The sequence below is a fragment of the Acipenser ruthenus genome, chromosome 38 (assembly GCF_902713425.1).
Source record: "Acipenser ruthenus chromosome 38, fAciRut3.2 maternal haplotype, whole genome shotgun sequence".
In the NCBI taxonomy this organism is placed as follows: Eukaryota; Metazoa; Chordata; class Actinopteri; order Acipenseriformes; family Acipenseridae; genus Acipenser; species Acipenser ruthenus.
Window position 1 is genome coordinate 9583664 of NC_081226.1, and position 15887 is coordinate 9599550.

The 15887-nt window shown below is 39.8% G+C and overlaps 2 protein-coding genes across 9 annotated transcripts in view; one reads left to right on the forward strand and one right to left on the reverse strand.

Moving 5' to 3' along the window:
- The window catches only part of LOC131706988 (zinc finger protein 79-like), a 168854-nt gene that overhangs the window by 97867 nt on the left and 55100 nt on the right, over positions 1-15887 (reverse strand). The window lies entirely within an intron of this gene.
- Positions 1-15887, forward strand: part of LOC131696718 (zinc finger protein OZF-like) — a 92795-nt gene that overhangs the window by 71597 nt on the left and 5311 nt on the right. For 4 of the 7 annotated variants that reach the window (XM_059008957.1, XM_059008956.1, XM_059008954.1 and 1 more), the window contains exon 3: positions 696-6576. In XM_059008957.1, coding sequence (XP_058864940.1) covers positions 696-1939 — 1244 coding nt within the window. In that variant the 3' untranslated portion in view covers positions 1940-6576. Of the gene's footprint in view, positions 1-695; positions 6577-8660; positions 9142-15887 lie in introns of those variants that run through there. The other 3 variants (XM_059008958.1, XR_009310901.1, XM_059008959.1) reach the window with 3 other exon arrangements.

The window sequence follows — 15887 nt, forward strand, 5'->3', positions numbered from 1 at the left end:
GACCTGAGGGACCTTGCAATACTTCCTGAAAGTGATGTTGAAAAATATTGATGTTTGGTCAAATTACAAGACGTTGTTTCACCTGAGAGATTGCAATGACATCATACACGCTTATTCACAGGGTCTTTATTAGCAATAATGGACACTACTCTCGATTTTTATATTCTCAAAATAAATATTTATAAACAAACTAATCATTCTTCATTCCATTATTATCCGTAATAAGGAAAAAAAAATATCCGATTAAACGTTGTAAAAACATATATTTTAAAACGTGAGGCAGAATAAATGTTCTAATATAACGATGTCAGATATCTCGGATTTAGTGTTCCCATCGTTTTCTTGGCTGTAAACAAGTTCTTGTGTCATGTTTTGTTTCTGCCTGCTGCTGAAAATGTCTCCGGCCTTTAAAAATGAAATGCCCGTCTCAGTGATGTCACACGAAAAAAAAGACAGCAAGCAGGCAGTGGAATCCAGTCCCTTCCCTGTCCAATGATGTGCGTTAACCAGCTGTACTGAAGTGCGGTGGCCCAGCAAGACAAAGAAACTAAATGTTTTTTTAATTTAATTTTTAAAAATGTTGTCATGTTTACCCGGTCACAGACCAAGAATAACACTTCAGTTTGATCATGTACCCACAAACCCTAAGCCTACAAGCAGCCCCTCTTACTTTCTTTCCTGTTCATATTTTCCAGGTTCCAGTCCAGCAGCTAAAGCGAGGGCGGGCGGTGGAGAACATCCTGACTGTGGGAAAGATTTCACCCAGTTAGAGCATTTTAAAACACACCAGCAAACTGATGCAGAAAAGAAACCATATCGCTGCACTTGGTGTGAGAAGAGTTTCAGTCGGTCAGACAGCCTTGTTTTACACCAGAGAATTCACACAGGAGAGAAACCGTATCGCTGCTGTGACTGTGGGAAGAGTTTCAGTCAGTCAAACAACCTTGTTTCACACCAGAGAATTCACACAGGAGAGAAACCGTATCGCTGCTGTGACTGTGGGAAGAGTTTCAGTCAGTCAAACAACCTTGTTGTCCACCGGCGAACTCACACAAGAGAGAAACTGTATCGCTGCTCTGACTGTGGGAAGAGTTTCAGTCAGTCAGACAGCCTTGTTTCACACCAGAGAATTCACACAGGAGAGAAACCGTATCGCTGCTCTGACTGTGGGAAGAGTTTCAGTCAGTCAAACAACCTTGTTTTACACCAGAGAATTCACACAGGAGAGAAACCGTATCGCTGCTCTGACTGTGGGAAGAGTTTCAGTCAGTCAAACAACCTTGTTTTACACCAGAGAATTCACACAGGAGAGAAACCGTATCGCTGCTCTGACTGTGGGAAGAGTTTCAGTCAGTCAAACAAACTTGTTGTCCACCGGCGAACTCACACAGGAGAGAAACCGTATTTCTGCTCTGACTGTGGGAAGAGTTTTAGTCGGTCAGACAGCCTTGTTTCACACCAGCAAATTCACAGAGGAAAGAAACCGTATCGCTGCTCTGACTGTGGGAAGAGTTTTAGTCGGTCAGACAGCCTTGTTTCACACCAGCGAACTCACACAGGAGAGAAACCGTATCGCTGCTCTGACTGTGGAAAGAGTTTCAGTCAGTCAAACAACCTTGTTTTACACCAGCGAATTCACACAGGAGAGAAACCGTATCGCTGCTCTGACTGTGGGAAGAGTTTCAGTCAGTCAAACAACCTTGTTGTCCACCGGCGAACTCACACAGGAGAGAAACCGTATTTCTGCTCTGACTGTGGGAAGAGTTTTAGTCGGTCAGACAGCCTTGTTTCACACCAGCAAATTCACAGAGGAAAGAAACCGTATCGGTGCTCTGACTGTGGGAAGAGTTTCAGGTGGTCCAGCGAATTCACAGAGGAGAGAAACTTTAGGCCAGTTCCAGACAGTGCTCCAGAGGCGTGCCGAACTCAATTGAAATGAAGTACGCGTTAGAGCTGCACTTCATTAGATTCGATGAACCAATTGGCTTCATACTCGCTCCTGTCAAACAAATGCACATATAACCATCATTTGTCTCCTTTTATTGTTAAAAAATAATAATAAATATTATATGAATATTTATATATGAAATATATTATATAAGTATTATATGAATTAATCCATTATTTGATTCTGTAAAGGTGTATGACTGCATAAAAACACATTAAGCACCCAAACTCTGAAAACGGTAAATCGTAGCAAAGGACACACAGAACCCCATTTTTACATTAATGTAAATTAAGAACATGCAGTCCTGAAAAACTGTTACAATATATGTTCATTCACACCCAGTTTGCAATGAGCTGTCTGGATCTACCTCTATTGGAGATGTGCATCGCTGCTCCTCCGTGGGCTCTGCCATGACTGATGCGGGCGGGTGATTAGCGTAGCATTGTGGGATACACAATACTGTTTAGCATTATTATTATTATTATTATTTATTAGCAGATGCCCTTATCCAGGCTGACTTAGAATTGTTACAAGATATCACATTATTTTTACATACAATTACCCATTTATACAGCTGGGTTTTTACTGGAGCAATCTAGGTAAAGTACCTTGCTCAAGGGTACAGCAGCAGTGTCCCCCACCTGGGATTGAACGCACGACCCTCCGGTCAGGAGTCCAGAGCCCCAACCATTACTCCACAAATCAATGTTTTCTGAGTGAGCCACACACTAATTGTTACAAAAATAATATATAGGTCATTTTTCCATGTAAAAATCAAATGGTATAAGAACATCTAATTTAAGAAACAAACTTTCATAATGAAAATATTCAACAGGTAATTTTGCAAAAAATAAATACTCTTACTAAACTCAGTCACACCCCACTAACTAATACATAGTTTAGACTAGAGGCTCAGATACATCCTCAGTGATGCAACAGCACTGTAAGCGATGTCAGTGAAGGGAAAGGGAAAAAAAGACAGATTTTCAGGCAAACCGTCTGAAGATTTTCCCATGGCTAGAGTTTAATAACGATAGAGGTCAAATGAGTTGTTCAGTCTGCAGTGGAGTTTGAACCGCTGTTACCAAACCTGTACAAACAACACAGCTTTGAAGAAAAAAAAATCGAAATAGTAACTTTGTCAGGCAATGGAGAGTGCTGTGCATCACAATGATGAGCAGCTGGATGTACATAATGATAGATGTTTACGTTTCAGAGACTTTATAGAGTTTCACAGTTATTGAAATTCACAGTTGCAATTAAGGATCTGCAGTTTTGTCATGGTGCATTGCTGGACACTCGATTCAGGAAGAAAAAACTAAACCAACAAACACAGTATGCTGTTTTTAAGCCTCCACATTCTAACCCCTTTCGTGAAAGCAAAACTAATGATCTAACTATTGTGTGGTAATTTTTAGCGTTGGTGTTTTGGTGGCAATAATACCGAATTACAAAACAGCAACGGTCACTGAAATGTCTATAAATGATCAATTTATGTACACTGAAGTTAGAATGTGTATTGCAGAGCTGCATTTTAAAGTATTGCAATATCATGCCCGTCCTGTCAGAATTCAATTTCATTGTGTCTAACTCATCCTTTCTGCCGTACTTGACAACTGGGAACTGACTATTATTATTATTATTATTATTATTATTATTATTATTATTATTATTGTCTGGGACGAATTGCACCCATTGCTTTCCTGATCATCATGTAAATCCTAGAACACTTCGCTGCTGATTTAGACAGCTCTTCTTCCTTGATGACTTTACTCCTATAAGAAACTGTCCACATGTCCCCTCGCCCCCTCCAGCATTGAATGCAACCCTGTCATGTGACCCGTTCCCGTGGTAACAGCTTCAGTGACGTATGAAGTGGAGCCTGCAGTTATGTCATCGATGCAGGATCGGCGCGGGGGTGTCAGGCTCTTTGTTTATTAAATGAACAGGCAAGCCGGCATCAACAAGACCGAGTCCATTTAAAATATAACAATTAAACTAAAAAGGCGCCGGGATATCAGTCGAAATTAAGGTAACGATGTGTTTTTATTTATTTTTAATGACAACGTAGTTGAGGCCGAGTTCCTTGTTTTATGTGCAGGCAAATAAATAGCGGGCGATATACCAGAGTGTGTGAATAATTATATATAATATTACAAATTATACACACACGTGAATAAATGAGGGTTCCTGTGTAAAATCGATCAATCATTAGATTAACCGGTACATGTGTAGGTTTACCAGCTCAGCGGTCACTTTATAAAATATCTAAGGAGATGGTAGATCGAGCTCTCATACTTGAGGTAACTGTCTGCCATCAATTCACAAAACCAAACCAAACCGCACTCTGCTAACCTGCGTGCACCTCGGCGAGGCGATGAGTTTAGTGGGGTTTTTTTCTAAGTGGGTTTAATTTAATAAATCACACTTGGTAGCGGCACGAGTTTTGCTGTAGAGATGTCGTTGTTACCTTACCTAATGTTTAAATTGATTTAAAATGAAATCGGGAAAAGACAAGGGGGATACAATCTTAAGAAATAAAAGCATACATCTCTCTAATCATGTCTGTATATAGGACAAAACATGAATACAGGGTCTCTGCTAAATACATTAATAATAATAATAATAATAATAATAATAATAATAATGATAATGATGATGCAGTGAAGTTTCGAAAGATTAATCAAATAATAATAATAAAATCCTAAGGCTGGAGTTAAAGAAAAAATATTAACAATTGTTAATTTATCCAAGTACGTAACAGATTTTCCAGAAATCTTTTTTTTCCATTAAGCTCTATGACGTTCCTTCTGAATTCACCTCAAATGCTGTCGCGTTAACTACCATCTCCTCAGTTAATTTATGCATTGACCGCTGAGCTGGTAAATCTACACGTTTACTGGCCGATCTAGAGATTTACACATGAATCTATCTATCTATCTATCTATCTATCTATCTATCTATCTATATCAAATTAGGAGTGGGCAACGATATGGACATTGAATATTGTTATCGTGCAAAATACAGAATATAATAAGTAAGTCGCCCTGGATAAGGGCGTCTGCTAAGAAATAAATAATAATAATAATAATAACACAATTGCAATACGGAACATCCTGTACAGACCTCAACAGATATTTACATATAAAAAGCTGTAACTTACTTTAAGTTAGTGGTGCTTTGCTTCTCAATATCCATAGAGATAAACCAAGTCTCGTAATGTTGGTTTTGCTATTCCATCATCAGTCACCTCTAAACAGAAATATTAATTGATGTGCTTCAAGCACAGACTTGCAAGCCAACCCAGAAGTAATTCAATCTTGCTGCTCTGCGTATACCCGCGACATGTCATGCTGAGTGTTGCATTATTTTGAGATGTTCTGATGTTTTAAAAATGTCATTTAAATACTGAAAGTTCACATTTTAAAAATACATTAATAGTGGAAGTAATCAAATGGACAAAATGCAATGACCTGCTAACGCATGTGCATGTCTTAAAATAATGCCGTAGTGCAGAATGCAGCATTTAAATAGTGTTTGGTACCTAAACACCAATCGATGGAATAAAATGGTTAATACCATATTCCTGCCATTTTAAAATGTGCCTTTTAAACATTTTTTTGCTTCTCAAAAAGAGCCTGTGCCTTAAATTTGAGTTCTAATGATGCGTGTATTAAAATCGCCACTAAAAGACGTGACTACCCGAGAACACAAACAGCAACGTGACTGACTGCCAAGAAAAGACAACAAAGACATCTGCCTGAATACACAAGCAGCACAAACGTGACTTAATGCTGAGAAAAAACAAACCAAGCTTCCTGAGGAATTCCAAGAGAAATGTTTACAATTTCAGCATTTCTAACAAACATAAGAAAGTTTCCAAACGAGAGGAGGCCATTCGGCCCATCTTGCTCGTTTGGTTATTAGGAGCTTATTGATCCCAGAACCAGGGTTGGGGTCAATTCTGAATGTGTTGGTAAACTCCAATTTAATTCAAGAATTGGAATTGGAATTTGAATTGAAAAAATCTTCAGGATAGAGAATTGGAATGAAAGGAAATGGAATTTAATTCCATGAAATTCCACACATTTTAAAAAGTCAAATGCCTCATTTATTTTATACTATATACTTTTATCACTATAAACAATACTGATTGCAACAGCATTACTATATACTTTCAAATACTGCATCTTAAGCATTATTTTATTATTTTTGTTTATTTAGCAGACGCCTTTATCCAAGGCGACTTACAGAGACTAGGGTGTGTGAACTATGCATCAGCTGCAGAGTCCCTTACAATTACATCTCGCGTCTCCCGAAAGACGGAGCACAAGGATGTTAAGTGACTTGCTCAGGGTCACACAATGCGTCAGTGGCTGAGGTGGGATTTGAACCGGGGACCTTCTGGTTACAAGCCCTTTTCTTTAACCACTAGACCACACAGCCCTCAAAGCATGGCTCAAAGCTTTCAAAACTTTGTTTTTTGCATTTTTGTAATGAGATGGTTAAGAGCTACAGTAGTCCTTAATTATTTGTTTTTCTTTATTCATCTGTTATTTAATCATTTAGTTTTTCACTCCTATGTAGTTACATGCCACTCTATATACTACTACAACCCACAAATAAATCTGACCAAATACAATGTGAAAACTGTGCAAAATTGCAGAAAATCAGACGGGGGGGCAAATACTTTCACGGCACTGAAGAGGGAGTCTGAGAGAAAAAAAATGACACCAAAGTTTGGTGCTTCTTTCATTTGTTTTGTGTGCAAGGTAATCAAACATGCAGTCTTCAGGTGTGAAAAAGTTATTGCCCCCCTAGTTAACTCAACCCAATTAAAGGGATAGTTGAGGTCAGCTGTTTGAGTACTTTGGTTAACAACCAGGCCTGATTTGAGCCATCCCTGCCCAATATAAATCTGACTGACTTTGGTCCTTACCATCAGAGTGAAGTTGTCAGCAGGTTCTAGAGGCACATCATGCCACGAACAAAAGAAAGACCTCCTGAAAAATGTTGTTGATGCCTATCAGTCTGGAAAGGGTTGCAAAGCCATTTCTAAGGCTCTGGGGCTCCACCGAACCACAGTCACAGCCATATTGTCCAAATGGAGAAAGTTTGGGACAGTAGTGAATCTTCCCAGGAGTGGCCGTCCTGGCAAAATCTCTCCAAGAGCAAGGTGTAAAACCGTCCAGGAAGTCACAAAGAACCCTAGAACAACATCCAGGGATCTGCAGGCCTCTCTGGCCTCGGCTAAGGTCAGTGTTCATGACTCCACCATCAGAAGGACGCTGGGCAAAAATGGGATTCATGGCAGAGTAGCAAAGCAGAAACCATTGCTCACTAAGAAGAGCATGAATGCTCGTTTCAAGTTTGCCAAAAAGCACCTGGATGATCCTCAAGAGTTCTGGAACAATGTTCTATGGACAGATGAGTGAAAACTGGAACTTTTTGGCCGACATGGGCCCCATTTTGTTTGTCGAAAACCAAACGCTGCATTCCAGAGTAAGACCCTCATGCCAGCAGCAGTGTGGAGTAGTGGTTAGGGCTCTGGACTCTTGACCGGAGGGTTGTGGGTTCAATCCCCAGTGGGGGACACTGCTGTTGTACCCTTGAGCAAGGTACTTTACCTCGATTGCTCCAGTAAAAACCCAACTGTATAAATGGGTAATTGTATGTAAAAATAATGTGATATATGTATAATGTGAAATAATGTATAATGTGATATCTTGTAACAATTGTAAGTCGCCCTGGATAAGGGCGTCTGCTAAGAAATAAATAATAATAATAATAATAATAACAGTCAAGCATGGTGGTGGTAGTGTCATGGTTTGGGGATGCTTTGCTGCATCAGGACCTGGACGCCTTGCCATCATTGAAGGAACCATGAATTCTGCTCTGTATCAGAGAATTCTACAGGAGAATGTCAGGCCTTCCGTCCGTGAGCTGAAGCGCAGCTGGGTCATGCAGCAAGACAGTGATCTGAAACACACAAGCAAGCCTACATCAGAATGGTTGAAGAACAAGAAATTTAAAGTTTTGGAATGGCCTAGTCAAAGTCCAGACCTAAACCCCATTGAGATGTTGTGGCAGGATCTGAAACAAGCAGTTGAAAACCCACAAATGTCACTGAGTTGAAGCAGTTCTGCATGGAGGAGTGGGCCAGAATTCCATGGCGCTGTGAGAGACTAATCAATAACTACAGGAAGCGTTTGGTTGCAGTTATTGCTGCTAAAGGTGGCGTAACCAGTTATTGAGTCTAAGGGAGCGATTACTTTTTCACACGGGGGCATTGGGTGTTGCATAACTTTCTTTAATAAATAAATGAAATATGTATCAAATTTTTGTTTTATTTGTTTATTCAGGGTCCCTTTTATCTAATATTAGGTTTTGGTTGAAGATCTGATAACATTCAGTGTCAAATATGCAAAAATGTGTAAAATCAGACAGTGGGCAAATACTTTTTCACAGCACTGTATATAACTGTTACAAATCAGAAGCAAATGTTATTAGAGGTTGCACAGAAGAAATCCACAGTGAATAATCTATGAAATGATTAAATTGTGTAATCCTATGGTATTCAAAATTATTGCAAGAAATTCTCTTCCCTTTCAATAGTAAGGCCACCTCTGCTATTAAGGCCAGATTTCGTCGGCCCCTTGAATGACCTTAATAGCCCTGTATCTAAATAAATAAATGCTTGTTTTTTTGGCAGCTATTAAACAGAATCCCGTGTGCTGCCATGGACAGTGTGGAGATGGAATCTGTCCAGATTAAAGAGGAGTTCCCTGAACCTGAACCTGTCCCCAGAGAGGAGTTCTCTGGGCTGGCTTCCCTCCCCATTAAGCAGGAGGTCTGTGAGATGCAATGTGACTGCTGTCTGATGGAGGTCTCTGAGATTAAAGCTGAGCACAATGAACTGGAGATCTCTCAGACAGAAGAACCCCTTCCTGTGAAACAAGAAGAGGTGCTGGAAACTGACCGTATTAAACAGGAGCCCCCTGAAGTAGAGTTTGACCACATGGAACCAGGGAAGGAAGAATCCGAGGTGGAGCCTGTACGGCTGCGGGAGTGTAGCGTGGTGCTGAAGAGAATCTGCATGAGAGAGCAAGGCGCTGGAGAGGAAGGCTGTCCCAACAGCACGCAAGGAGGTGGAAAGGAAGACGGGCGCTCCCATTCAGAATGCAGTCTAGCAGGTGAGTGACTCCCAGTAGCTGTGACACTGTCATTCTAGATTGCGTGAAATCCACAGTGTGGTTGAGAGGGAAGGAGCATGTAGGTTAGATTACTAGCTGTTTGTTTTCCCTGGACCAGTCCAACCAGTTCAATATAGCACTCACTACTGGTGAACTTCAGATATAGATAGAATGTTGCCATTGCTCTGGTCTGGGGGGGGTATTATACCAAGAGGGAGAAACACTAAAGGACTGGATATATGATTATACATGTTCAGTGTAACAATATATGGATATTATTGTAAATGTGTAATGCTATTGAAAAAGATGCAATTGTAGCGTGTGTTAGGGGAAATAGACCTGAAACATTACAGGAGAACTCTGAAGGCAGATTTTGATCCCAGGGCTTGGTTTCACCAGCATCAGTCTTTACTGACTGCTTTTACACATAAAGCAGAGACGCCAACGGCTCCGATTTGGCTGAAGCAGATACTATTTTGGAGGTACGGCGCTACATCAAAGGGGTGTAATACTGTGACTTGTATTAAATAAATGATGGGTACTCCCTGAACGTTTATTAAATCTGAAACAAACACACATTGGAAACATGAAAAAACGCCACCTTACCAAAAGTGCCCAGCCATTTAAAGTAGAGAGATCGAAAACACAAGCCAAGTTTCAAGAAACCATTGGGGCAACCTTAGCCAGCACCAAGCAAACAGACACAACTGTCAAAGAGGTGGGGGCCAAGGTTGCCCCAATTGTTTCTACTAACTTGGCTTGTGTTTTTCATGCATTTGATCTGCCTGAAAAACACAAGCCAAGTTAGTTTATTATTCAAATGCTGGGGACAAAGTAGAATGTACAGATCAGTACTAAACAGTACATTTTTCTAAATAAGACAGTGGAAAGCGTTTAAACAAATAATTTGTCAACGAAAAGGAGACGGTGTTGAATTCTCAAATGCTGTGCAACCCCCGTAAACAACAACACACATTCTCCCCATTCCCCTTACAATACATGGAACCCAGACAGGCAAGACAAACTGAACAGACAACAAGTCCTGCAACAAAGCAACTGTCCGGGTTGTTACAATATATTTAAAATTGTAAAGTAAAAATATATGAAAGCATGACCACCTTTATGTACAAAAATCTTCACTAATGTGCAATTGAAAAAGAACTGTTGAATATTGATTTGTTTCTTACAGTAGTAAATGTCATTGTTTATATGATAGTGAAAAATAAATAAATAAATATCAAGATAAATAAATATCTGTTAATTTACGTATTCATTTATTTCAATATTTATATTAATGTATTTATTTCTGTTTTACTTTTACCAAATATATAGGCTATCCTTCAGCATAGTTAATTCTCAGAAATGATGTTCCTTTTTTGTCCAGTGGGGACCACAAATAGCGTTACTCTCATCGACCAGTATAGAGACAGGAAATCGTACGTCCTTGTGCCAATAGGGACCACAATGAGCGTTACACTCGCAGGAAACAATTTTCAGAGCTCCTGCTCAGAATCTCAGAATGAGGATGATGAAGGTAGATGATGGCTCGAACAATCTAAAAAATGTAACAAAGTTCGGAGAATTTTCAGCTGGCTGACTTAATCTTTCAAAATACTGCATGTCTGAACTAATCGTGTAGCATTAACAGTTAACACAAGGCACTTGCAAACTGAAGGTTATAGGTTCAAATCCCACGTATTCCAGACCTTTTTGTTTCTTTAGTATATAAAGATTTTTTTTTTTTTGCAGGCGAATGTTCCATTTTAAAACAGAAATAAGTCATTTCATAGAAATGATACAGACATCAAAATAAGTGCTTTCCCCAGTATATTTTCATGTTGACAAAACATGTCATTAAAATCAAATGTGCTGTAACATGAATATGCGTGGATATAAGTGCCTGGGGTCTGCAAAAATCTCCCAAAAAATACGACGGGGAGAAAGAGGAGGAGGAGAGGGACGTTTTTACCTTCCTTTGGTGACTTATTTCTCTTACTGTATGACAGGTATTTACTTTTTTTTTCATCAGTGTTGGGAACTACAAATTAACAGTGAAATGGTGCTTTTGGCTGATTTACTTTTGCTGCGCCAATACCCTGAAAACACATAAACTATCCGTGCTCTGTAGAGAGTCGCTGGCAGTTCTCTCGCTTCTCTGTAACTTGGCGTGAGGAACGACCGTTCCTCTCGATTTCATTACGGAGGGAAAAATATATATTCTCCTGATTGTGGAGCTGCCATAAATAATGTGAGAAACGTCATCCCTCTGTCTGCGGTGATTACATGGCCTGTATTGTTTTATACAGTTCTGCGGTTATGCCCCAATACAGCGCTGTGAACACGGTTTATATATTCTGCTCTCTTAAGGATAGTTCATACACCACAGGGTGGTCCGTTAGCCCCGTTGAGACTCGTGGGTTGCTTTGAGCTCCCTATGAGAGATTCAGATACAAACAAGCCCAGTATGAAGCTAATTTGATACAAATCCCATGTAGAGTTTGAAATAGGCGAGTACACCGTCATAGGAACCTGTTAATTACAACATGATATTTCCTAACTATTAACTTTTATTTTCAATTTATGCATTTTCTCAATACCAATCAATAATAATAATGAGGAAGCATCTTGGAATTGAATTAGATAACCTATCTGAACACTTACTGTAGGCCTTTTTTTGCTGATAGCTGGGCATGAGGCTTGTTATCGCTTTTATATAAATTGCTGGATGCTACACAGCATGTTGTGTTTTGATAGTTGCAGACTAGTAAAAATGTAAATAAATAAAACCTTGTAAAATCTTTCTTGGGGGACGGGTCTCCTGAGTGACTCATCCAGTAAAGGTGCTCCGCGTGGAGTGCAGGATGCGCCCTGTAGCCTGGAGGTCGCTGGTTCAGGTCCAGGCTATTCCACAGCAGACCATGGATGGGGAATTCACAGGGGGCGGTGCCCGTGTGGGGAGGGTCTAGGTTGGCCAGGGTGTCCTCGGCTCACCGCGCACCAGCGACCCCTGTAGACTGGCCAGGCGTCTGCGGGCCTTCCTGTAAGCTACCAGGAGCTGCATGGTCCTCCAATGCTGTAGCGTTGACGTGGTTGCATAGCGGGCCTGCAGAGTGAAAAGAAGCGGACGGCTGACGTTTCGGAGGACGCGCGTGTCCGTCTTCGTCCCGCCTGAGTCAGTGCGGGGGTGGCAGCGGTGAGCCGGGTTGAAATAAAAATAATTGGACATTTCAAATTGAGGAGAAAATATGAAAAATAATTGCAGATTCCAAATGTATTTAAAAACAACAAAACAAAAAAAAACTTTCTTGTTGTTTTAATATTTTGGAGGTTGACTATTTCAGTCCAGGTTTGATAGCACTTACGAATCCTAAATTAAGTACATTTACTAAACTGCTCACTTTACATGTCGAATACATTGCAGTTTAGAGAGGAGAGTTAAAAAAACCTGACCTGCCTTAAAGTGTCCTGAGATTCTGGAGCCTGTTGAGAACCCTATCAGAGAGCAATGAGGAAAAAATTAAATGCACCACGTGTGTAACACATATACAATAGGCTACAAAATAGTTTTAAAATTATTTCAATAAAACACAGCAGTTAGCAAATGGTTCAACTTGTATTGGCACATTACAGTAACATAACATTTAATTTACATATTGTTCAGCAACATCTTGCACATCTGACAGTTGTAAAGTTACAAAATATATATTTCTGTGCACTGATTTATTTTTATTTTTCTCTTAGTATGATCTTTAGAACACGTCTTGGACAAAGCCACACAAATGAAAGTGTGATGTGAATGTGCTGTTGCATGCAGGGGTATGCAGTTTGCATTCAGCCGCTGCGTGACGTGTTTAGTGCCTGCCCCACCAGTAAGTCAATTTAGGGAGTTGAGAGCTGCGACAGAGTTTGTTAAATGTGTTCTTGTTATTAAATACAGTTTCATTCAGTACCGGATTTGTGTCCTATTGAAACACTTTGAAGGCATGTATTAAAATGGATGTGCGTCTGGGTGGATATAGGATTCGGATTCAGGTCACTGAATCCTAAGTATTCGAATCCAAATCCGAACCCTGTTTAAAAAGTAGGTATTCAGGCCGAATCCGAATCCCGAATTCGGTGCATCCCTAGTTTAAAGACAGCCACACTAGGATCATGTGTGCCAATTTTTGTTTCAAGCAGACACTTCCAGTTTTTTATGTTGATGATGTCATCCAACGTGGCCACCATGTTTTCTCTTGTAGCAACTTCCCTTGGCCAAGTCTTCAAGACAAACATACTATCATCAATTGTGCCAATTTTTGGTTCTATCAGACTAGCGGTTTGGGAGAAGAAGATTTTTCTAGCTTGTGATTATGACGTCTGTACTGTGCGATTTTGGTGTCCTGCAGCATGGCCGCCATACCACACAACCTATCAGTTCATCTTGGACTATCCCTCAACAACTATACCAACTTTCAGCACTCTGGAATAAGTCTTTTTCAAAAGACACATTTTTATATTTAGGCAAAATTGTTTTTTTCCAATCCAATATGGCGGCCAAACTATGGGCCTGGAAGCCTGATAAAACAAAATAGTGTTGAATTATTTTCTAAATGCTGTGTGTTTACAGTAACCAAATTAGATTGAACGGTAAAAATGAGGTCATTGACTTGCCAGTGCTGAAGAACCTTTTAATGTCAAGCAGGGGTTTCGCTGTTTTTTGAAAGTGACGACAAAAAAAAAAGTGGAATCGTCACTAGTGATGATCGTTTCTGTTTGTACTATAAAAAAATCCCTTTTGTTAAAGTCACACACAACGCCTCTTTCTTCAAAAGAAGGGATCGCTAAACCATAGTCACTGCTGCTGATCAGATCAGCGCCTCGGCCTCTTCGATTCATTGACTCTGCAACGTTCTCATCCCGTGGTAGATGATGTAAATGCAGTCAGCCAATCAGCGCCTCAGTTTCATGTTGCGTGTCGGTTACCATGGTAACCCAGACTGCTTTGAGGCTGTACTAGGTGCTGCTGCAACTTTCAGCCTCGCATTATTCTTTGCAACCTGACAGCTTCTGCCGCTGCGCTCTCACGACTACAGAGAGTTCTGCTCAAACCTTTGCATCCGCAGTGTTAGCGCCATTGCACCAGTGTCCCGCTTAAATTCTCTTAACGCGCCCGTGTGTCCCCCTTCCCTGACCAGACGCAATCAATACCAATACGCAGTAAATGAATGCATTTTGTATTACCATGACATGTCTGGCGACAGGCTAATCTTTTTTACTTGTTTGTTTACACTTGCGTTTTCATAATTAAACTCCCTTGCTTTTATTCTCCAGTCCAGTAGAATGCGCTCACATCCTCCCTGGTTACAGGCAGTTTCACAGTAAAGCCTGGACGACAACATCAGGCTTGTTAACAACATGGCCCGGCGCAAATATAACCTTGTATCCCTGTTGGCAGTGACTGTTGAAATATTATAGTTGTGCTTAAAAATACTGTGTTCAGAAGATTTGTGAAATGAAAAAGCATGAACTAAAAAAAAAAAAAAAGTAGCCTACGGTAACGTTATAAAATATGTGAAATGTGTCTTTTTCTATGACCAAAAATGCTAAAAATTCAGGGGCAAAATTATTCTGTATGTGTTAAGCACCAACTGTCTCTTGACCGTTTCGCCAGTAGGCCTATAACAAGCATGATAAAATTCTATATATACAGTGTATGTGGTTTTATACGGCACTGTATATATGCCTACAATACATCTTGCATTGAGAAAACCACAGGAATCAGAATAAAGGAAATTATTATGTAATACAGTTCACGTGCAGCATGGCTTTGGTAAGTAGCATTTTCAAAACCATATCATTATGTGCAGTATTAAAATAAGTTAAAAACCTAACAAATCCACAAAACTAATGAAATACATCGTGTATATTTGACATTTTGTTTGAAGTGTTCTGTGTAACGTCGTTTAACCTGAAGCAGATATATCATATTAAAAAATAAAGCAACAATTGTTTTGAAAACTGTCCAAAATATTTACTTGGTGGCTAAGAATGAAAAATGTCAAGATAAAAATGCCGTTCTTTATATGGAAATTGTCAAAATAAAAGGAGAAGCTGGAAGAATTTACCAGTGGGGACAACGGCATTTAAATACTACTACTATTAAACTGTATCTGTTGGTAATGTGGTTTCTTCTAGCAGTTTTCAAACTGGGGTACACGTACCCCTGGGGGTACTCGGGGGAAAAATTCTGAAATGGCAGACAACGCATTTGATTTACTCCCACTTGCCAATCTATTGTCATGTAATCAAAGTTTAATCGCTAACACCAGACTGACGAGCTGTGACAGAACGTTCAGCGCACACACGGCTAATTTACATATTAAATATGTACATTTGAAATAAGCCCTGTTGTTTAAATGTAATATAAACAGTTGGGCGGTTACTGCAGTCTCTGGGATACAACAAAAAAGACATTTTAAAAAACTAAACGCCTAGTCTTTAACTCATTTTATTTCCTGTGTGCGTTCATGCCGGCAAGTCGATATTTATTTGTTTCAATGACCCGGTTAAAGTTTATTGTAACTTAAGTACTATTGGTTCATTTCAAAATACAGAATGTATGGCCAGTCAGAAACCACAGTATTGCCATGCGGTCTAGTTTGACAAGCCGTTACGTCTGGTGTGAGTGTAGTTTTTAGGTCTGGTGTGAGTTTTTAGCTTTCAATCCAGTGAAAAAATGTGGATTGTTTGCTCAATACTAGTAC